The sequence below is a fragment of the Thermobia domestica genome, chromosome 1 (assembly GCF_964235325.1).
Source record: "Thermobia domestica chromosome 1, izTheDome1.hap1.1, whole genome shotgun sequence".
Taxonomy (NCBI): Eukaryota; Metazoa; Arthropoda; class Insecta; order Zygentoma; family Lepismatidae; genus Thermobia; species Thermobia domestica.
In genome coordinates this window covers 393,981,337-394,004,325 of record NC_137454.1, presented here as the reverse complement: position 1 = coordinate 394,004,325, position 22,989 = coordinate 393,981,337, and the positions used below count along the sequence as shown (strand labels likewise).

Sequence of the window (22,989 nt, the reverse complement as noted above, 5' to 3'; positions counted from 1 at the left end):
ATTTATTGCTTTATTTGACTTCCGCAACGTAAAAAAAGTAAGGCCTACCTATTTTAGGTTTTATTTTACGTTTATAATACAAAAGTGAAAATTCTTGGATTTTATTTTTAAAATAAAAAATATCCTATTCTGGGGGAGGCAATCGCCCCGGCCCCTGGATCTGCCCCTGACTTGAGCATATGCGTGAAGCGATTTATTACGTACAGGACAAAAAGAACTGTGATAGATTGATTACAAGTAGTCCGGTTAGAAACACTGCTGCTTGCATTTTAGTTCCAAAACCGGCCGCCCGCACTGTTGGCTGGTCAGGATATACCAATACTAAATTTGGGTCTTGTTCAGTAATAACTATATTTATATCATCAGCATATAACATGCGTTTTGTGGGGTGTAAAGTTTTTATCAGATCATTTATGTAAATTATGAATAGAGTAGGGCCTAAAATAGAGCCCTGAGGGACACCTCTGGTAATTTTTGTTGGTTTTGAGAAGAAAGTGTGGGATCGATTTGATTCAACTTTTGTAATTTGAAGAGTTTGGGCATCGATTTGTTAGGTAGGAAGAAAACCACTGGTTTGTCACGCCACGTATGCCCTATTGAGACAATTTATTTAGCATAATATTGTGATCAAGTTTGTCAAATGACTTGGACAGATCGATGAACAAACCTATAACATAATTCTTATTATCGAGTCATTTCAGGACATCTATAAGAAAATCAAATAAAGCAGTATCAGTACTTTTATTCTTCTGAAACCCGTGCTGAAAAGTCGAGATAATATTATGAGTTATTAAAAATTTGCTAAGACGTTTTGCCATGACTGACTCAAATATCTTTGAAAATATCGATAACTCTGAAATAGGTCGATAATTTGTCATGACATTTTCATCACCATTTTTAAAAATTGGGAGAACCTTAGCATTTTTAAGCAGTGTGGGAAATATAACGTTTTCTAACCACAAATTTATGAGGTAACAAAGTTGATGTGTGATATGTTTCGCACATTTTTTTTAATTACAATGGAAGGGACTTTATCCATACCTGAAGAACTGCTGATAAGGATTTAATTATTCCAATTAACTCATCTACAGAAACTGGATATAAGAACATAGACTTTGTGTTTATTTCTTCTTGATTTGGGAGTTTTTGCATTATTTTTGAGTGATCAGTATTATTCGTTTGTTCAGCTGAATTCACAAAATGATCGTTAAATATATCTGCAATTTGCTGTGGATTGTTTATAACTTTACCATTTACTTTAAGATATTCTACACTCTTAGGCCTGCTGCCGCTTTCTTTGATGCCAATAGCGGCTAGATGAAAGTGGTATTAAACCGAGGTTTCCTGTTGTAATTAATCCTATTGGGAACGGCGCGACGGTGAATGATTCAAAATAGACGATGACAGGTCACGTGTTTTATTTTTAATGAGGTCAATAATTTCTTGGGCTGAAATACCCGGAAGTCGGTACATATTTTAGCTCATTATTTTAACTACTGCACAATGAAACGTTACATATTATAAATAATGTAGTATAAGATAGAGTTATGTTTGAGCTACAACACAAGACACTGATTCATTTGATTGGGTCTTCTGGTTCGAAAATGGTAACAAATAAAAGAAAATATTTGATTCGTTTTACAATGAGCACACAAGATGGCACTTGCTGTAAGATCTTACTAGAAGTGCTCAGTTTTACGAAATGTTTATTTGTATGTGTAAACAATTTTAAAGTAACGATCTTATTACGAAATGGAGGTATTGTTTGACCGTTTTTCGTGTTATATTTTGATATTTTATTTAAATATTAATTTAGATTTAAGGAAATAGATTTTGAGACGAAAATTTCGCAGAACGCCATAACGCAAATTTGTACATTTATTGTAGTAGTCACAATAAGAAAATTCCTGGATTCTAGCGTTGCAGTTCGAGAAGCGGAATTGCGGTAAGGGTGGAAAACTAATTTCTCTAGTAAGTATCCAAGCATAATTCCATGATTACTTCCTTTATTAACCACTCCGCACTATCTGGGAACGCCACACAATTTAAGCTGCGTTTAACATAGCACTGGGAACACCTAGTGATCAACCTTAACTATTGAATTAAGATTTTTTTTTCGGAACCTCCTTTTATGATTAGAAAGGAACTGATTCTTTTCAGTATTGCTTCAGTCAGTCTGCAAACTTTGGCTTTTTGTGAAAGAAGATACGAGAAAACTGTGGTCATTGCTATGTCAAACAGTAGCACAATAACTTCAAGGCCACCATATAGGCCCTTCTAACTGTATCCTTTCTTCCCTTTGAACAGCAGGGATTGTTGGAAAACTTGATTTCATACCCCTGAAAATAATAAATAAATAATAAAATATTTATTTTAGTGCCATGAACAGCCAGATAGCAAAAATACAGCACTTTCTCTTATACAAAATACACACATCTTACATTCCTCTTAATATTAACAATACATTTGTTTCGACGATAGGAGATCATTGTCTATCTTATAATATATACATAATTTTATGACTTGTATGTTATCTGCATAAATATAATTACTTCATTATTCATTAAAATAGTTCGTCAGTTTTCTTCAAATTGTCCTTAAAACAAGGATACCGTCAAACATACATATATACTATATAAAATATACATACCGAATAAAATCTATACGTCCGTTTAATAAATACAATTATCCTGATAATATATTAAAAGAACTTGTCAGTTTTCTTAGGATTATAGAATTTTTATTCATGGGAACCACTTCTGATGCTCTTCTAAGATTATATGTTGGTACCCTTATACCTATATTATGTAGGCAGTATTCACTACTATATCTATTATCTAAGATTTTCTGAATAAAGTTTTTCTCTATTATTTTTCTTCTTACATGTAATTCTTACATTAATTTACTTCTTACATGTAATGCAACTATTCTTAAAGAATAAAGATGACGTGGGCGAATACAGTTTGTCTAGAAACTGTTTAGTGACGTATTTTATTTTGAAATAGAATAGCTACGTGAAAGCAGGCCGCTAGCCAGCCCAAAACTGTAGGAGGGGGGAGGTCCGATCCAACTCTATTATAGTTCATCGCGATATTATAGTACATTTGCAAGCCTACCGTGAAAATTTTAGGGGGGCCAGCAAAAATTTAGGAGGAGCCCGGTCCCCCTAGACCCCCCTGGATACGGGCTTGCGTAAAAGGCAATTGTTTGTTCCTAGAAAAAAAAATACAAACATCAAAGTACCAAAGTACATTGTCGGAAACCTTGCGGGGGGGGGGGGAGAGTTACAACTAGTGATGGGTAAATTCCCGGGAAGATATTTTTCGGGAATATTCCCTGGGAAGATTCCCGGGAAGATTCCCAAAATGGGAATTTATCCGGGAATTTATGTACAAACAGAAAGAAAATTGTATTCTATTACTATATTATGATTTCAAAGTGGAATTAATTTTTATATCAAAGCATATTATTACTGTTGTCCACGGAGGATTCTTTAAAATGTATATTCTTAACGGTACTATGTTACTTTATTAACACTTTATTATATTTAGAGAGTACGCATAAATGTATATTTATTTACAACATGTTATATCAATTAAATATGTCTGAAAAAATTATAAAGTAACAGTTTAAATTTATATGTAAGTGGATTTGCTCAACTTGACTCTATTACTGATATTATAAACACATTAAATTTATAAATGTTATAAACCAATTAGATTGGGTAAATGCTACAAGATACATGTCTCACCAATTTAACAACATTTGCGCATACATATTTATGGTCTATATGAAAAAGTTATATGATTGGTTAGTAACGAATCCATTTAATCGATTCAAGAGTTTAGTGAATGTCAAGACATTGTGTCCTAATTTGCAGTGGCACTTTAATTCGAATATTATTAGGTTGTTCATTACAAAATTAATCAATAACTGATTGTCTGTATGAAATGATTATATATATATATATATATATATATATATATATATATATATATATATATATATATATATATATATATATATATATATATATATATATATATATATCTGTATCTATATGTATATCTCATTCGGACGTTGTCTATTGCTTGTAAAGCTCAATGACAATAAAATATTCTATTCTATTCTATGTTCACAAAATTTGCAAGATACTTACTTATCTTTATATTTTAACACGTAACATTGCCATACAGGGAATTTCATTCTACCTATTTGTCAAAATTCTATTCGTTAATTCACATGTAAAAGAAGTCCGAGTACCTCTTCAGAAATTCGAGTCAGAGAGAGGAGAGAGACCGACATCTATTACTAATGGTGGTTCAGGGTTTATTAATTGCACTTCATCTCTATTTCTACGTAATTCTAAATTACTTTACAAAATGGTTCCTTTTCATCATTTGTAAATTAGTACTTTGCTAATTTTGGCTGTTCTTTAGCATTGGGGGCCAGCTTTTGCACCTACTTTTTAGCGATATTCTATTGCGATTCGGTTGTTTTATTTTTTCATACGTTATATTACGTTACCAACATTAAATTCACACAGCATTGCAGAGAGCGTTAGCGAATGAAGGCGGGTTAGAGCCCCCCATGGCACGTTGTTTTCTATCCAAATTCTTTAAAACCTAGAAGTAAATCATAATATATTAAAATAAAGTAATTAGCCATATGGTTCTTATAATTTGGAAGATAAAGTAAAGAAATGGAAATAAATTCCTTCCCGGGAATTTATAGGCCAGGGAAAAAACCCGGGAATATTCCCATTTTTTAAATTCCTTCCCACCGGGAATATTCCCACTGCCCATCACTAGTTACAACTACCGTAGGATATCATAGCAGTTACAACTGCCGTATTTTACGGACTATAGGACGCACTTTTTGTTCGAAAGATTTCCTCCAAAATTCAGGCGCGACTTATATTCGAAATTAATGTAAAAATATCCAGTGTTTAATTTAAAATTCCAGCCAGTTTTAAAAATGGCCATATATTCGATGCTGCGAGAAACCTATCTCTATCTGGCAACATTGGATTCAACTGGTAGCAGCAGTGCACCTATGCTAAGATATATATATATATTTTAAAGTCTGGCTTTGCAATCTAATAATAAGGATGTTAAAGTATATTTTTAAAAAAAATGCTTAAATATTAAGTTGTGTCTTATAGTCCGTAAAATACGGTAGTTGTTGCACTTTTTGCGTATTGTTACGATCCGCAAATTTTGTGCAGACATATACGGAACGAGGTCCAAGGACACAAACAGAAAAGAACCCATTTGACTATTGGCAGTGGCTATTAGCTAACGGGAAAGATACACTGTAACACGGGAGCAGTTGTTGTTCGTAATAGCAGAGTTCTGGTGACAGTTTCTATTAATGCAATTATAATTGCTGCTGGTAGTTTAAAAAATAAATTTAAAAAAGCTATGAAAGAAAAGAAAAAGAGGAAGGGGCAGAGAAAATTGGTACCGGAAATAATGCATGTTTACTCCAGAAGTGATTCAAATCCCTCCTCACAGCCAGTACGTGCACATGACTACCAGCAATTACAGCAAGGAGGTGGATGTTTTTTTTTTCCTGGTAACCGGATGACACTAACTACCATCACCTGCGATTTAGTATGTTAGTTGTAGCTAAAATCGAAATAGAAACAACATTAATAATAATAATAATAATAAATAATATAATAATAATAATAATAATAATAATAATAATAATAATAATAATAATAATAATAATAATAATAATAATAATAATAATAAAAAAATGGTCGCTTAACCCAACTCTCGATTCCTGTTTGCAAAGGGTCAGCCGTATTCTGTTTCACGTTTTACACACTTCTGCACTCGCTTTCTCTCGAACTTGGTACGTTATGGAATACAAAGTTCAAAACGAAATTTACGTCTGACGAAATTTACGTTTTTGGATCATACAGGTATACCCACCGAACCTGGCAAAGTCCGTCCCTTCAAAAAATTAAATAAATAAATAAAATAAAATTTAGAAACGCGTCTTTATCGATGTATCAAGTAATATCGTAATTTATGGCAACATTCTAAGTAACACTTTTGGTTGCAATTCAGGAACTCAGTTTGAAATAGAACCTATTCTCGCGGTACTGATTTAAGAGTCTTCATCCCGGCGAAATTAAAATACCGCTAATTTTACAGTAATTATGTGATATCTTAAAATACATAAAAGATAATTGAAATATGGAACAAGAGCGCCCTAGATAATATTATTTTGCGTGAGGTACCGTTATCACAAGTCACCTAATGGCTTTCCGTTTTCAGCTGTTTAGAAACGCGAAAATAAATGCCGATTTTCAAAATGGCTCGAAATCGAAAGCAGATAAGTAAGTCGTGATAACGGTTTCTTATGTAAAATAATATTGTCTAGGGCGCTCTTGTTCCACATTTCGATTATCTTTTATCTATTTGAAGATTTCACATAATTTCTGTAAAATTAGCGGTATTTTATTTTCGTCGGGATGAAGACTCTTAAGTTCAAAAAGTATTTCTCGGTATCTACTACCGCGTTTCACTATGACAGTGTAGAAACCAGAAATTGCAGATTTCCACATTTCCGGTTTGCGTAGATGAATCAATATGGAGATGAAAATTATTCCTGGGAAGTTCAATCCAAACCAAAAGGCAGTTTCTAATTATTTATTGCATATCTCTATGGAGGGCCGCCGTGGCCCAGTGTAGAGCGTTCACCTCTGGTACATGGGGTCCATGGTTCGATCCCAGGTCGCGACAAGTGAGTTTTCTGGTGGTTAAATATTGTGTGCGTGGGTTTTCTCGGGGTTCCAGTTTCCTCCCACTTTATTCATTCCACCATTGATTTCATTTCTCATCATCACCGCCTTCTTTAGCCTAGCCGGCGTAAGTATGGGACGTAAAACTGTATGGATATATACAGGGTATTTCAAAACAACGCTGACAACGTTTGGAGGTGATTCCTGACACCAACATAAGACAGAAAGTATAGACCAGCCTGGGGGCACAAATGCTTCCTTTCGGAGTTAGAGGCTGCTGAAAACATGAAAAAATTAAATTTAAAAGTCCATAGCTCCAAAACTAAGGCACCTACAGTAGTCGGGTCAACACTTTACTTAGGATCTAAATTTCCATGTTTCATAATTCTGTGGTACTTCCACAGCAGCTTTTATTGGTAGTGGTTGATGAGTACTTCAAATTATATGCCCATAGCCAAACTCGCTCTATAAAAATTGTAATGTGAGTACATTAGGATTCTGAGACATGTATTTTTTGGGTAGAGCATGAATTAGTTCATATGTGAAGTCTTGATCCGAGTATGGTAGGTTCCATAGTTTTGGAGCTGTGGATTTTTAAAGTTCGTTTTTTCATGTTTTCGGCAGCTTATAACTCCGAAAGAAAGCACTTGTGCACCCAGATTGGTCTATACTTTTTGTCTTATCTTGGTGTCAGGAATCAGCTCCCAGACGTTGTCGGCATTGTCTTGAAGCTCCCTGTATATTGAAACTGGAAACAGTAGCAAATTTTATATCACGTCAGGTCACATTTTTTTTTTTTTAAATCACTTTTGATTTGAAAGGTTACGGAGGATATGGAATCCATTATTTGTACGCTGGACCGATTCTAGAAAACTGATACTTTCTATTTCTTACGAGGCCCGTAGCCAGCCCAAAAATGTAGGGGGGGGGTCCCGGCTGAAGTTAGGGTGGGCCCGATCCAACCATATTATAGTTCATTTGCAAGCCTACCGTGAAAAGAAAGCTTACCGCTTCTCGATTTATTTTATCTTTTTTGCTCTGATATCTTGCGATAGACGAACTTAACCGTTCTTTAACCGTTCTATATGACTTTCGAGACTTATGCATATCTTTTCGAAATCTAAAAAAAAGGGGCATTTGTTGTATTGTTGAAGAATCCTGCCTCACCTTTTACCAAGCAAAATGTGAAATGGATGTGTTGCTTAAAAGTACTGTAACATAATTGGGACACATATAGACAAAATATCTTACCTCGACCAAGAGAAAGCAGTACGTAATTTTGGACATTGTCCTAAGGAAGCTTTTGGAAAAGTGCTCTTCCAATAATCTGCATTTGCCAGAGACTACCATCAGATTAATAAACTAAAAGCTAAAACCGTCTAAGTCGTAAAAACTGGAATGAGATCTTTCAGTTTTACGTCCCAGGATTATGCTGCCCAGGCTAAAGGAGACGGTGATCATGGGAAATAAATAAAATGGCGAAATGAAGAAAGTAGGAGAACCCCGAGAAAAGCCATACAATAGGGTGTTTGTCCACCACAAAACTAACTTGGCGCAAGCTAAGATCGAACCAAGGACCTCATTCACCAGAGGAGAACGCTCTACCACTGAACCACCGCGGCGTTTCGTTTAAGACAAAATATAATAATAATAATAATAATAATAATAATAATAATAATAATAATAATAATAATAATAAAGCAGCTGTGTTTAACCTATTTCGATACAGGCGAATTTTAAAATCATCTAAATAGGCCTAGATATAAAATAAGCAAACGACTGGTAAAAATTTCCTCATACAATTACTGGAAATTCTAAGAAGAGAAGAGCGAAATAAATAGAAACAGATAGAGAGAGAGAGGGAGAAAGAGATTGCAGTTTGAAGGTCGCTTTCCGTATGTTGTAAAGTTGCTTCCCGTTATACACGGCAACGACAATCGACTTGTAGTTGTCTGAAGTAGTCGAGCAATTACGAAAAAGAAGAAGAAGAAAAAATAAACTTGTTCCTCCTTTGTTTTTGTGTTACTAAAGATGAATAAGAAGAAACCACATTGTTGCGTAAGAAAGAGCTTACCTTCTTATGTATTCACTGCCTTAAAAAAGAAAAAAAAATCCATTCGGACATAAAATTTGACCGAATAATAGATACGTGGATGCATCAAAAAGTAATTTCTCCGTCGCTATAAATTTGTTTCTACCGTTTTTTTTTTAACGGGTTTCATTTGGGTCTAGATTTTCTAATTGAAGTTCGATTTTCATGCGGTTTGTGGCAAATGATCAAGGAAGGATGGAAGATTTATGGGACCATGTTTACTGGTTTATATTCATCTCAGATAACGTGAATAAAGTTAGCCCCGCCCACATTTCAAATGCTACTCAAACTTTTCACATGGTTAGTGCACATTAGTGCACTAAACATTGACGTTAGTGCTATCGTAATTTAGGAGTTATTGGCGAATAACTCGGGCTGGGCTAACTTTAGATTTTTCAATTTTAACACAATTTTACACTAATTGTCAGACAGAAATTAGATAAACACCAGCGGTTAGTGCATTGTTAGTGCTCCACAAAACACTAAGAACAAACGCTACTGTTATCATAGTTTATGAGTTATTAGTGAATAACTTCCGCAGGACACACACAAGTGGGATAAACGTCAAACATTAGTGCATCGTTAGTGCTTCCAGAAATACCAAGTACTAACGTTAGTACTATAATAGTTTAGGAGTTATTAATGAATAACTCACGCGGCTAGCCCCGCCCACATTTCAAATGCTACTCAAACTTTCCACATGGTTAGTGCTTCGTTAGTGCACATTAGACATGATGACGTCATCAAAATGGCGGACAACTCACTTCAAGAAACAAGCATTATCTCCGTTATTTATGGACCGATTTTCCTTTCCCATAGCTCATTTTAAAGGAAATTAAATTTCCCATAAACCTGTTGTGTAAGTATTTCTTCTAAAGCTAAAGGTTTAGGAGTTATGTAATAATTTAATGAATTATTGAAGAATTATTTATGAAATAAACAAAAATAACTCCGAAACCGTTAACTTTAGAGAAAATACTTACATAACAGTTTTTATGGAAAATCTACTTCCCTTTAAAATGAGCTATTAATAAAGAAAATTGGTCAATAAATAACGGAGATATGACATATAATATATTTATTATGTCATGGAAATGGCAATCACGAATAAAATTTTACTTCTTAACGTCATCCCGTGGCGACTTTCGTGAAGATAAGATGAGTGGGTGACATTTTTTTTTTTTAAATTTAGAGAAGCCTTCTGGTGAATGACTTGGATGGTGTCACTCACTGGTGCATGGTGTGTAGACATGATGACATAATCAAAATGGCGGACATCTCGATTCAAGAAACAAGCATTATCTCTGTTGTTTATGGACCGATTTTATTTTTCCACAGCTCCTTTTAAAGGAAATTTAATTCTCAACAATACGTTATGTAAGTACTTCCTCCAAAACTAAAGATATACAAGGGTATTATAGAAGTTATTTAATAATTTGACGAATTACTGAACATTTTTTTTTTCCCCAGGCCTTTGGGAGCAGCTACAGATTTGCAAATTTTTGTGTATTAACTTATGACCTCGGAGTACGTGCACACACAAATTCAGATCTCTAAGTCAGTTGTTTCCTCTTCCCAGAAATGTCTTCAATGTCCAAAAATTTGCTACTGCAGTCCGTGATTTCGCCCTGTTCAAGTGGTTTTAGGAAAAAATGTTAATACATGCTGAGATATTCAAAACAACGTAAACGCCTAAAACCGAAAAAAAAAAAAAACGCAAAATGGCAGCAGCCGTTGTGTTGCCATGGGATGTTGTGAAAAATAATTAATTGTGGTTTTCAAATACCTTGGTATGGGATAAAGAATCATGAAAAAATTAGATTTTTTGGAGATGGTCGAGCGGCACATGCTTGGTCACTTAGAATGGATTGACTCATACATGTAAAATAAACTCACAATCTCCAATCCTTGTATTTGAAGTCTTGGGTGACTACACTGAATAAAACAACGTACAAACTTCAGACACCTATTCAGGACCTCAATACAACAAAAACATTTGTCTTTGACTTTGGTCGGAAACGCTTAATTACGGAAGTAGGGCTAATGAAAGGTAGGACCGTGCGGTTTTGGGCAGGCGAGATTTTGGGACGCGAGGTTTTCGGCAGCGATATTTTAGTCAGGCGAGACATTGGCCCGGCGATATATTGTCCCGCGAGATTTGTGTATGTGTGTGTGTGAAGGAGTGTCTCGCTTGAATAAATAGTCCTCAGAGGCGACTACGCAGAATTTTAGTGTGATGTCATATCCATAACACACTACAGTTTCGTATTTGAATCATTTTTTTTATTTTCCTCGTATAAACATCTACTTACTGTCAGTGTTTCCCATCTAAAGACACTGGTCAACAGTTCTCAATGCTTGTTGCCCCAAATATTTCTGTCCACTTACTATCCGTGTTTCAATCCAGTTTTGTCATTAGGTACGGCTTGTAAGCGACAATGAATGTCATTAGAGTGCACGTTTTTCCCTATTAAATATTCAATCACTCTGCCTTGTTTTAGTTGCGTTGACATAGCAGACATATTTGTGCTGGAGGCCTTGGGTTCAATTGAGGAGTTTGATGTACGTCATAAGGGCATAAGCGAATTTACACCCTTTTTGCATCAAACGCATAAGTGGCTTTTACCATGGTTGTTTAGCCTCCTTTCAAACTCAATGTCGGAATAAAATTCTGCATATTACAGTTTTATGTGAGCAAAAGCAATACTTAAAATTTCAACATTCGTTTTTCTCCAAATGCGTATTTGAGACTTACGGCCTCATTGCATCAAAATCCTCAATTGTCAGTGGGGAGTCGTATATATACTTATTGCTAACAGAGGACATAATCCATTAATAGAAGAAATATCTGACTATTTCACAACGAGTGAATAGACTTCCAGGAAACTAGCCACACTGGAGAATTTGCGTGGGGAGATGGGGAAAACTGTCCCCCTAAAGGCTAGCTTTTTACTGGCCTATATGTAAAATATTGCACTACTTTATTCTGATTTGATGTATAGGGATGCGCACGAGACAAGGTTTGTGGATGTCTCGTCTTGAAAATGTGCTGTAAAAGTGATGTCTCGACTCGAAAAATGTATATTTTTCTATTGGAAGAGCCGTATCTCGACTCGAATTTTGTCAGGAAAATTTTGTCTCGACTCGTCTCGTGCGCATCCCTATTGATGTAAAATTCCTTACTTCAATCTTACACCAATCATCCAGGAGGTGAACTGCCACTCCAACAAACTCTCCTAGATTCTCTAGTGCATCACATGTTTATATTGGGAGATATAGCTACCAGACAGAAATGGATACCGCTCTGTGGGGTGCACCGACATTGCGCAAATTTTCCCACGCTTATCTGTTGACACAGATAAAGCCTTAATGAGCAGGCAACAAAATTGGAAATTGCGAAAAAAATCTTGTGCAACGTTGCCATCATTACCATAAGTATATCGACTAATAAAAACAGTCACCAAAATGCAAGTCGTTTTAACAAAAAAAAAAAAAAAATACAAAGTAATGGATAACAATAGCATTTTCAGTCATCTATATTATATGTGTGCAATGGCGTCGTTAGAGAGGGTGACTGGGGAATGTGTCCCAGTCATTCATTTTCCGTATCATATCTAACTGTAAGATTAAAACTGTAAGAATATAGTTATTGAAAGCAAATAGTTTTGAAATACTGTAAGGAAAACAAACATATATAAAATAAACAATATATATAAATATTTCTAGAAGTTCTCTTGAAATATCGTGAACAGACGTTCGACCAATCAGAAATAAAGATTTGTCTATATCTTCCAGTTTTGGCCAATCAGAAACAAGCACTTGTATACATATTTCAGGTGTGTCTACCACATATCTTTCCTTTCACCTTTCTATAAATGATACTTAGATTTGCATTTGCGTCTTAGTTGTTCTTAGGTGCTGTGAGAAACATTTGTTATATATTACCTAGGTATTATCGTATAAATTGTTACAAGAATGAGTGGTCAGTGTATTAGAGATAAATAGGGCCCCTTGGCAAGAAAGCTCGCCCCCTTGAGTGATGCAGCAACTTATATCTACGTGTACCTCCTACATGCAGTTAGAATTCTAAAGCAGCATGTCGAATGTTGTGTCTCGCCGCGGTTTTCAACGAACTTAAAGAGTTCTGGTTTGGCCAATGGCCACCAATTAATATTGCTACCAAAGTGTTTACCATCCTCTTAGGTATTGATTAAGACCAATATCGTCTCTCTATGAATTACCGTTCCCATGATATTGGCCAAAAATGGCCGATTTCCAGAGATTTAAGGAGCATTATTTGAGGAACCGTAAGTCATAGAGAGGTCATATTGGTGTTGGTCAATATCTAAAAGGGTGGTAAATATTTTGGTAGCAAATAGTAACCGGTGGCCACTGTGCAACTGGCCATCAATTAATATCAGTACGAAAATGTTTAATGTTCTATTAGGGATTAACACTGATATCATCTCTCTATGACTTACCGTTCCCGTGATACTGACTAAAAAAGTTCGAATTTCTAGATATTTAAGCAGTCATATCTCGAGAACTATAAGTCATAAAGAGATGATATTTTGTTAATTTTTGCGAGAAAGAGAAGAGGGTGCGGATAAAAAGATTTACCTTTACATCTAGGAACAATTACAGCTATCCTTCCCGCTAGATCTCTCCATTCTTTTAAAGTTCGTTCTGGCAATGCTCTTAGAGCATTCTCAACTGTTTTATCCTGAAGATATTTACCGGACAGTGTACATTAGAAAGGTTTTGGACCTGAAATTGGTTTGTGGGCCTGAAAAGGGCCTCAGTTCTTTAATTACTGTGTATTTGCTTCACTCCCAGAGAGATAACAAAGCGTTTCCGTTAGCCGACTGTCGGCAAAGCGTGTTCAACGTATATGGCCAGAGCAAATGTTGAAAATGTTGCGGTTCGTGAACTGTACGTTTTGCTGTTTTAATGCATCTCTGATGTTATCTATGTTGGTTGTGGTTGGAACACCTTCTTCAGGAAAGCAATGCATCTCAGCAATTCTTCTCTGCAAAGCTTATTCTTCTCCGTTGTGCACTCTCCCAAATGTCACCAGCAACTGTATGTCAGACCTCCTCAGGTTCTGTTAAAACCCCGAACGAATTGCGGATATAATAAACCAATAATAGAACAAGCCAATGAGGAACGAGAATCACAACGAGCCAATCAGGATCGAGAATTAATCGCAAGTTTTAGTGAGGAGGGTAATATAAACAGGAAGCAATAAACTGGAGAAACATAAGTGAAACTTTCAGAATGGAGTTTACATTGACGAAAACAGTAAGTTTAAATAGTAAGTTTAGAACACGTGATACGATTTAATTATTATTTCCTTTCTTTCAGATGTACTAAGAAAAGCTGTAATGCTAGTATAACAATGGATGAAAATACAAGTGAAGTTTTAGAAAGGAAAGATATTCATAATCATTGTGAAGATGAAGATGGTGTTCAACGGCATTTTCTTAGAGAGAATTGTAAGCGACGAGCCACTGAACAATTGAACGAGAAGCCAAATAAAATTATAAGGCAGGAAGTTTCAAAATTGGAACATCATGACACACTTGATCATAAAGAAATTAAAAGATGCCGAGACGTTATTTATAAAAATCGAAGAAAGGTGACTCCTCGTCTACCCAGAAACACCGTAGAGGCTATACAGCAAATGGTTCAGAAGCAGGATGATATAGCAATTGACGGAGAAAGATTCATCTTTGTTGATGATGAAGCTAATATAATTCTTTTCACGTGTAAGAAAAATATCGAGTAAGTATAATTTCATTTATAACCATTAACTTTGAAATGAGTTTCATTTACAGCATCAAGAAGTAGAATAGGAAGTAGTTGCTTGAACAGAAAAGTTCCTTTTTCCGTCTTATTTCCAAATTATAGTAAAATAGTTTTTTTTTTTTTTTTTGATTCTCACAAAATATATCGTAACATAGCATTTCACCTAACGATATGACACTACAGTCTTGTTTACTATTTTCTTTTCTGACACTAATCTTATTTTCTTTTCAGTTTTCTGTGTGAGTTCAGCGGGTTAGAAGTATTTGCAGATGGAACTTTCACTTATGCTCCTAAGCATTTCACACAGTTATATACAATACATGCATATAAAAATGGATATTATCTACCTCTATGTTTTGCATTTTTGCCGAAGAAAGACAAGAATACGTATGTGGCCATGTGGAAGATGATAAGAAACTTAGACAGTAGATTCGACTTGAAAATCATTTACGTTGATTTTGAAACAGCTGCTCACGAAGCCATCAAGAATGTGTTTCCAAATTGTGACATTCGTGGCTGCAGATTCCATTTGGGACAAACATGGTGGCGGAGGATTCAAGCCGACAATGATCTGCGACAAGCATATATGGATCCAAAATCTGAACTAGGTATTATTGATATTATTATGGTCTATTATTCTTTATTATTAATTTAATAATACCATGTGGACTTTGTTTTGTTATATATTAATACAGAATACAGTTGAAAATAGAATCTTATTCTGTTTGACTGAAGAATCTTAATTCAGTCACCATTCTTAAAAGCAAATAAACTGCTGTTCTAATAATGTACGAAATGAAGAAATTATAAAGCCAACAGTAAGATCCATCAATTTCACTACTTTCCCAATGCTTGCTTATTCTAACAAATTATTATTATTATTATTATTATTATTATTATTATTATTATTATTATTATTATTATTATTATTATTATTATTATTATTATTATTATTATTATTATTATTATTGCTTTTCTTACAGGTTCATGGATAAAGGCATTTTTTGGGTTGCCATATTTACATCCAACAGAAGTATCAGATGCCTTTACTCAACTAATATCAATGACGCCGGATGATACAGGGCATAAATTTTCCGATTACGTCCTAGAAAACTACATAGAAGACGGTTGCAAGTAAGTAGCTTCCTTTTGAATTTCATCTATAGTAGCACATGCTTCAATAACTCTTAATACTGCAAAAACTGTTGTCCTAGTTTGAACACAACATTAATGGTTGTGCTGATATGGTATTTTCTCTCAATGCAACTTAATTATAGTGAAATTTTCTTCTGTCTTCATGTAAGACGTAGATTAAAATGCAGGTTTTGATAGTTGTAAACAAATTACGGACCAAGACTATAAATATTTCTTGAATCTAGTGTTATAAATGTTTTAGTGTTTTATATAAATTGTCAATAATTGTGTGCATGAACTAAGGATCTTTTTATTTTATTAATTTTAGGTATCCACCTGTCATGTGGGCGTCTATACCATCCACGATGCGTCGGACGACAAATGGACCAGAAGCTTTTCACAGACATTATAATAGTCAATTTTACTTCCCTGCTCCTGATATTCATACGGTGATTTCTGCTTTGTTAGAGATCCAAACGGAAACTGCCATGAAAATAACGTCCATATTAAAAGGAATTTCAAAGGCCCAAAGACCAGCAGAAGTCAAAAGGAGCGAGTTTGTCATGAGGAAGTATGCTGAGTTCAGGAATTCGCAGAGAAACTATGAGAAGGCACGTATGACATTTTTAAAAGCTGTAGGATTTAAATTTCAAGCATTCAAACTGTAAAATGAAATTTTCTGTAAATAAGTATGTTGCTTTGTAAATATTAGAATGCAATAAAATATATCTCATAAAGGAATAGCTTTATACATTTCATTTCGATGCAAAATTTCACACAATTCCTTAAATCCTGTTGTTGGCAACGTCGCGGCGGAAATTTGCGCAATTTCAGCACTTTCTGCTCCTCGTTAATAAGACATAAATTACTTAGATTATCAACGATCTAATCTTTAGAAAAATTTGCGCAATGTCGTTGCACCGGCTCTGTGAGATCTTTCTGATAATGTGACTTGAGACTGTGAACTTTTTTTCAGTCGAATCACGTAATATGTTTTGTCCATGTTTATAACAGTTCTCATTGTTATTCCTTGCAGGTAATTCCCCGACCAAACTGTTGAGGACGGAAAACGGAAGACTTGAGGACGGAGGTAAGTGTGCTTACTTAACTCTTTTAAATTCCGGCTTTTTAAAGATAAATTATAGACTTTCAGTCCAGCGGTTACAACATCATCCTTATTTATCGTAGGGTTATGGTTCGTACCTATTTATTATTATTATTATTATTATTATTATTATTATTATTATTATTATTATTATTATTATTATTATTATTTACAATAGAGCAACCTTTCAAACGGTACCACTCACATTTCTCTATCATGCCCCGGAGGTGGCAAACTTTGAGGGAAATCGTGATTTTTCTCTGATTTTTTTTTCAAATTTTGAACCCCTCTGGATTCCCCCTGTGTTAACGCAGAGACCTGAAAATCAACTGAAAAATACTACGGGGTAGGCTAAGTGTGTGTACAAAGTTTCAAGTTTCTATCTTGAATAGTAAGAGCGGGATAAATATTTACCAATGATCCCCACAACGCCCCAAATTACCGCAAAAGATCTGATCTCAGGTAAAAAGTTTCCTGAGACATCTCCATTTATCCTAGGGTCATATTTTGTACCTCATTCTCTTCAGAATAGGTCAGCCTTTCAAACAGTACCATTTAAATGTCTCCATCATGTATCTGAGGTAGGAAAAAGCGCGAAAAAGGGATTTTTTGTTAAAATATCCCTTTTCTTTACCTTTTTGCACCTCTGGACCCGTCCTGTGTTAGCGCAGAGATCTGACAAAAATCTGATAAATACTACTCGGTGGACTGAATGTTTGTGCGAAATTTCGAACTTCTTGGTGCAAAAGGAAGCGTGTCAAAAATAACTAAAATACTCTTAACAAAAATATTTTTTAAAATTTATGAGTCATCATGCCCTATGTATCGACGCAGAAAGGTGTCAACCCATACGTAACGTGTTCTACAATGCCTCTAGACTTGAAAAGAAAAACGAAGTAAAAAGCTTTATTGGTTCTCTTTTAATCGAATAACGAAGACTCTACTTTAGTACCTAAAAATAGGTACTAAAACCTGTGACAAACATCTTGGCATTTCAGCTGAACGAATAAAACGCAAGCTCTGGCGCGACGTTGCCAAGTGGTAAAGGGGAGTGGCTATGGCTAAGCAGACAAACTACAGTGCGATCAGGTGACAAAGGATAGACGTGGATGTGTACAAAATAAAAGGCAATACCGCTGGCCTCTCATTTGCTAGCAGCATTTAAAGGGAACTTGGAGCGCCGCCTTCAAATGCCAAGATGTTTGTCATGTGAAAGTATTTGAGCACGATATCCTAAGACGAATATTCGGACCCAAGAGGAACGGGAATGGGGAATGGCGAAAACTTCATAACGAGGAACTACATAATTTATACGGTTTACCCAAATTTAGTGTAGGATAATCAAATCTAGGAGGCTCAGGTGGGCAGGTCTTGTAGTCAGAATGGAAGAAGGTAGGAACGCTTTCAAAGTCTTAACTGGAAGACCAATCGGGAAACGACCATTACGAAGACCTAGGCGCAGATGAGAGGACAATATTAAGATGGATCTCGCAGAAATAGGAAACCAAAGTAGAAACTGGATTCATTTAGCTAAGGATAGAAGTCAGTGGAGAACTTTTGTGAACGCGACATTGAACCTCCGGGTTCCATAGGCCATAGAGTTAGTTAGTTTGTGGGGGTGAGGAATACCAGGAATGTGAAAGAACTCTTTGCACTGGAATGGATGTATAGAAAGAGTTCACATATTTGAATATTTCTAATTGTTAAACTATGGAACATTAGGGATACCGATAACCACAAGTTGCAAGGGCACCGATGGGGTTCGTCTTCCAAAGTTTACTTGGGTTCCCCAGAAACTGGATATTTTTGCGTAGATAAATGACAATCCAGGCTCACACACACCCCTTCCCCAAAGTTATACAGAAACCGGCACAGTTGACTAGCTCACCCGTTAATTACATTTATCCTTACCATATATGCATTAATTCCATTTTGTATCACCTTTGTTTAAAGGATAAATAAATAGTTTGTTATACTCTGTTTGTTTCTAATTTAGATAAAATGAAATTTCAAGTTCTACGGTCGGCAGTTATGTATGCCCTGTGGGCTAACCGAGTCGGATATAAAATGAAAGTTATGATCATGAAGAAACACTGTAGCCTACTAGTAGTGGTTAGAGAGTTAGACTCATGTCCGCGTGGTCCCGGGTTCGATTCCCAGCTGGTGCTTCCCAATTTTCGGCGTCCACCCAGGGTCGTGAGGCAAACTGGGGAGTCATGTAAAAACTAGGGATGGCCAGAAAATTCCGGTTCCGGCGGAACCGGTTTCGGAGATCCGGTTTTCAGAACCGGTTCTGGACCTGGATCCGAAAACCCGGTCCCAGAACCGGATCTTAGGAACCGGTTCCAGACCTGGATCCAAAAACCCGGTTCCAGAACCGAATCTTAGGAACCGGTTCAAGATCTGGATCTGAAAACCCGGTTCCAGAACCGGATCTTAGGAACCGGTTCCAGACCTGGATCCGAAAGCCCCGAAAACCACGTAAAGGAGGCACAAAGTTCACCTTAAAAAAAAATGCAAAGAGGACCATGCGCTTGTGCCTTCCCCGCCCAGACCCGCTTGTGCCCCCCAGAAAAGAATTTTGGTCCACTAGTGGTTGTTTAGCCAAATGAGTTTGCCAGGAATGAAGAACCGGTTCCAGACCTGGATCCGAAAAACCGGTTGCAGAGCCGGATCTTCTAGAACCGGATCCGTTCAGACCCGAAAACCGGTTCCACCAGGAACCGGTTCTGGCCATCCCTAGTAAAAGCAAGACTTAGCATACACTAGAGCAACTAGGAAGCTACTGATGCGCCAGTTAGGGACAGGGCATCGCAGAGGGCTGACCACGTGCTCGCCGCTAGTCTGGATGTAGTTCAGCCGGTCGCTAGCAGATGGCGCTGGAGCAGACTTAGGCCTACAAGCTGGCCTGTTACGCCAAATGGTTTCGTTTTTATGATCATTAAAGAATTGGTGGAATGAAAGTGTAGGAGGAACAGTAGAACCTGAAAAAAAAACACGGACAGGACGTTGTTCACGAGACTCATATGACTTTGTATGGAACTAGGAGCTCCATGTAAGAGAGGTAAGCGCTCTATTACTGAGTCACCGTGTTCCTTCTTCTTACTTATGTTTAAGGTTGGTGTAAAGGGACAAGTTTTGCCGATAGATGTCACTACGGTCTTCGTATCTCTCTCGTGTAGTTTTTACCTTTTACGAAAATTTACAATTTCTCTTACAAATTTCAACCTAGAGACTTCATAACCTATCGAAGGCAACAATCTGTGCCGATTTATAATTTATAATTTTCTTCATTGTTGAAACAGTTCCATTGTTAAAGGTTAGTATATTCATTTCAACAATCAAGCTATTTCAACAATGAAGAAAATTACAAATAAAATATCGGCAGGGATTGTTGCCTTCAATAGGTTATGAAGTTCCTTTCCTCAAAGTTTGAAGTCTGTAAGTTGAAATTTATAAGAGAAATCGTAAATTTTTGTGAATGGTAAAAAAAATACATGAGAGGGATACGGAGACTGTAGTGACATCTATCGGCAAAACTTGTCCCTTTACACCAACCTTAATCAACAGACAGTGAGAGAAATAGATGCATGCTATCAAAAGAATCACAGATTCTAATATCTTCAAATTTCTGTTATTAATTTTCTGTAAGATATATTGTGATTGTGATTTTCAGTATACATACTAAAATTGAAGTTTTTTTTTCTCATCAGAATGTAAAGCTACCAGACTTCCCAATTTAGCCAGAACGGTCCTTCCCTTTTGGCCACAGTCCCGACTTCTTTTTTTCAAGTCAGGATCTAATAAATAGTCGGTTATTTTATTTTACATTGTCATTTTTTCTCACAAATTTTATACGACTCATTACTAACGCGTATAATTTAAATAATTGGTTTGGTTATCAAAAACATTAATATTAAATCATTAAATCGAATCGGCTGTTGAAACAGAAATACTTGCTGCTGATGGCTGGTGGCAGTGGCATATTTAAAGGGGGGCTTCCGGGCTCAACCCCTCCGAAATTTTATTTACTATATTAAAGTAAATAAAATATCTTGCAGAATTTTCACATTTCCAGGAATAAAATTAGCAGTGCCTCCCCGAAACAAAATCGTAAATACGCCACTGGCTGGTGGTAAAGAAAAGCAAAAAAATCGAGAAAGCAAGTATTGTTTGGTGTACCACAATAATGCTTCTGACAGTTGAATGAAAACTAACAGGTAGAATAAAATATAAACACGCATGTCCAAAATTATTGTCGCATATCTATAACTGTCTTCTTGTAAGAATACAATTTGATAATGATTTTGTAGGGTAATTTTAATACTGATACTCTGTGTATAATCGGAAAATGTATATTTGCGGCAAATTTCATAAGAAAAGAATAATAAATACGAAAATTAGAGTGAGTAAAACAAAATGTTGCTAAATAGACAAGAAAGTTTTATTTTTGTTTTATTGTTCTTATTTACTGTTTCTTTGACATGAAATTTGCCTCATACATGTCTTTGTCGATTATACATATACTAACATTATAAGAAATACCGGGCGAATTCGTTATCAAATTATATTCCTACAACAACGTATTTATAGACATGCGACAATAATTTTGGACATGAGTGTACTTCTTTGCACCATTGGTAAGCGAGCATGAGTCCTGCACTGTAAATGGAAAGCGTTAGTTGGCTGCTAGAGTTGGAGGGTCGCGGTGGCTGAGTGGTAAAGCGTTCACCTTTGGTGCCTGGGGTCCTTGGTTGGATTCCAACTCGCGCCGTGTGGACTTTGTGGTGGACAAAGACCGTGTTTGTGGGTTTTCTTGGGGTTTTCCCGTTTCCTCTCCCTTTTTTCCCTACACCATTTCATTCATTTCTCATCATCACCCTCTTCTTTAGCCTAGCTCGCAAAACCATGGGACGTAAAACTTAAAGATTTCATTTAATTTGGTAGAGTTGGAGATACTGTATTACAAAGCTCAACGTCATCACCCATCTCAAATTCATGTAGCCTGAAAACGCATTCCCTTTTCTTCATGCTTAAACTGACTTCAATCGATAGCCGGTAAGCTTACAACACTAGTTTAGAATGAAGTGAATGGTGGGAGCCAATAAATAGCGATTGTGAAGTTGATTTGTGTTTGACGAAAAGTATCGTTATTGTATGAAGTTTAATGAACGAATTGTCAATGGTTATTTTCATGAGATACTCCTTGTAAAGAAACTAATAAGTAGTATTTTGCGTGTACTATACGCAAAGTAGTGTTTTGCGTGGATACGGAGCTTGCACAAAGTGAGCTTTGTGGTAGAAACATCGCGTGTGCCTGGGTTTTATAAGGGTTCCCCTGTTTTTTCCCACTTTCTTCGTTTCACAATTTTCATTCATTCCTCATCATCACCGTCTCCTTTATCTACCTGACATGCATGGGACGTCAAAGATTTAATTTCATTTCATAGAAAAAATAGTATAATTCATAATCAGCATTTTTATAAAGCATCTTGAACAATCATATAGATGTATAATGCTTAAGATTGAATTAAATCGCAATTTCAGTAATCTGCAATATCTTATCTACCTCATTTATTTACATCAAATGTTTAGCTATTTTATACCTTATAGCAAAGAACATAATGAAATCTTTAGTTTCACTTCCCACGGTTATGCCGGTTAGTCTAAAGGAAACGGTGATAATGAGAAGTGAATGAAATGGAATAAAGGAAGTGTGAGGAAACGGGAGAACCCCGAGAAAACCCACGGGCACGGTGTTTGTCCACCACAAAGTCGATATTAGCTACTATATAAGACACAATTATCTATACCTTTGGTTCGATTCCGGCGGGAACTCATGTGGTTCGGATTCCATGTTAATCAGTAGGTCCCGTCTCATATAGCCTCGCTGCTGAAAAGGACGCTAAACTCAAATTCAACTCAACTAAACAATTATCTCTACATTGAATTTAATTAGGAAATCGGTATTGTTATGATAAAAGCAAGTTTATGAAAATGAAATGTATAATAATGATTGTATATAAAATGGGGTTTGAGTAATGTTGTAATGCCCAACTAGGGTTGCAATAGTGGACAGTTCAAACTGTCAAT

At 35.9% G+C, this 22,989-nt stretch overlaps 1 protein-coding gene across 2 annotated transcripts in view; it reads left to right on the top strand.

Moving 5' to 3' along the window:
- The window catches only part of LOC145665300 (nuclear factor NF-kappa-B p100 subunit-like), a 441,938-nt gene that overhangs the window by 84,766 nt on the left and 334,183 nt on the right, over positions 1 to 22,989 (top strand). For both annotated transcript variants that reach the window (XM_081732596.1, XM_081732599.1), the window contains exon 2: positions 16,828 to 16,881. In XM_081732596.1, coding sequence (XP_081588722.1) covers positions 16,828 to 16,881 — 54 coding nt within the window. The remainder of the gene's footprint in view (positions 1 to 16,827; positions 16,882 to 22,989) is intronic.